Source organism: Sinocyclocheilus rhinocerous, unplaced genomic scaffold, assembly GCF_001515625.1.
Source record: "Sinocyclocheilus rhinocerous isolate Xijiao unplaced genomic scaffold, SAMN03320098_v1.1 C36347089, whole genome shotgun sequence".
NCBI lineage: Eukaryota > Metazoa > Chordata > Actinopteri > Cypriniformes > Cyprinidae > Sinocyclocheilus > Sinocyclocheilus rhinocerous.
The window spans coordinates 1-1,033 of record NW_015779245.1 but is presented as its reverse complement, the minus strand read 5'-3'; the positions used below and the strand labels follow the sequence as shown (position 1 = coordinate 1,033).

The following is a 1,033-nucleotide window of genomic DNA, read 5'->3' as shown; positions in this document are numbered from 1 at the left end:
AGTACCAGTCTTGTCAGAGCAGATGGTGGAGGTCGAGCCAAGAGTTTCCACGGCTTCGAGATTCTTCACCAGGCAGTTCTTCTTTGCCATACGTTTGGCAGTCAGAGTCAAACACACCTTGAAAATACAAGAATGAGGTTTATCTCTCTTTGAGATTACAATTATTTCAAATTGTAGCAATTATTTTGACACTTACTGTTACGGTAGCCAGGAGACCTTCTGGCACATTAGCGACAATGATACCAATGAGGAAGATGACAGCTTCCAACCAAGAGTAGCCAAGGATCAGGGAGAGGATGAAGAAGGAGACACCCAGGAAGACGGCTACACCAGTGATGATGTGGATAAAGTGCTCAATCTCAATTGAGATGGGAGTGCGACCAACTTCAAGACCAGAAGCGAGAGTGGCAATACGACCCATGACAGTGCGGTCACCAGTGTTGATGACGACACCCCTGGCAGTTCCTGTAAGCAAAATAAAAGTCAATGAAAATGTCTACTTTTAATTGTTAACGAAAATTTGACTTCCAAAAAGACTTCTAGTTTTCATACCTTCAACACAGTTGGTAGAGAAAAACGCAATGTTCCTGGTCTCCAGTGGGTTTTCATTGGAGAAGTCAGGAGTACGAGTCTGGGGCTCAGATTCTCCAGTGAGGGAGGAGTTGTCCACCTGGAGAGGACAAGATCATTAGTAAATCCTTGTAGACTTGAAACGTGCCATTGGAGGAGACATTTCACCATGAATTATGGCGATGGTATTTCACCTTGCATCCATGAGCAGAAATGATACGCAGATCAGCAGGAATTCTATCGCCACCTTTGACTTCCACAAGATCTCCAACCACAACTTCTTCAGCATTGATATTATTCTTCTCACCATCACGGATAACCAAGGCTTGCTATGTGACAAAGTGGAAATTCACTTAACATCACTGAGGAAAAGAGAAAGATCCTGATAATATATATATATATATATATTAAAGAATTATCATCAGTACCTGAGGGACAAGGTTCTTGAAAGAGTCCATGATCT

General features: G+C 42.5%; 1 protein-coding gene across 1 annotated transcript; it reads right to left on the bottom strand.

Annotated features, from left to right (window-relative positions):
• Nucleotides 1–6: 6 nt before the first annotated feature.
• Nucleotides 7–1,028, bottom strand: LOC107735872 (sodium/potassium-transporting ATPase subunit alpha-1-like; the record flags this gene model as incomplete). Its single annotated transcript, XM_016547432.1, has 5 exons — nucleotides 7–117; nucleotides 197–465; nucleotides 553–670; nucleotides 765–899; nucleotides 999–1,028. Coding segments are annotated over 5 exons (663 nt in total), but the record flags the coding sequence as incomplete, so codon positions are not given.
• Nucleotides 1,029–1,033: the final 5 nt, after the last annotated feature.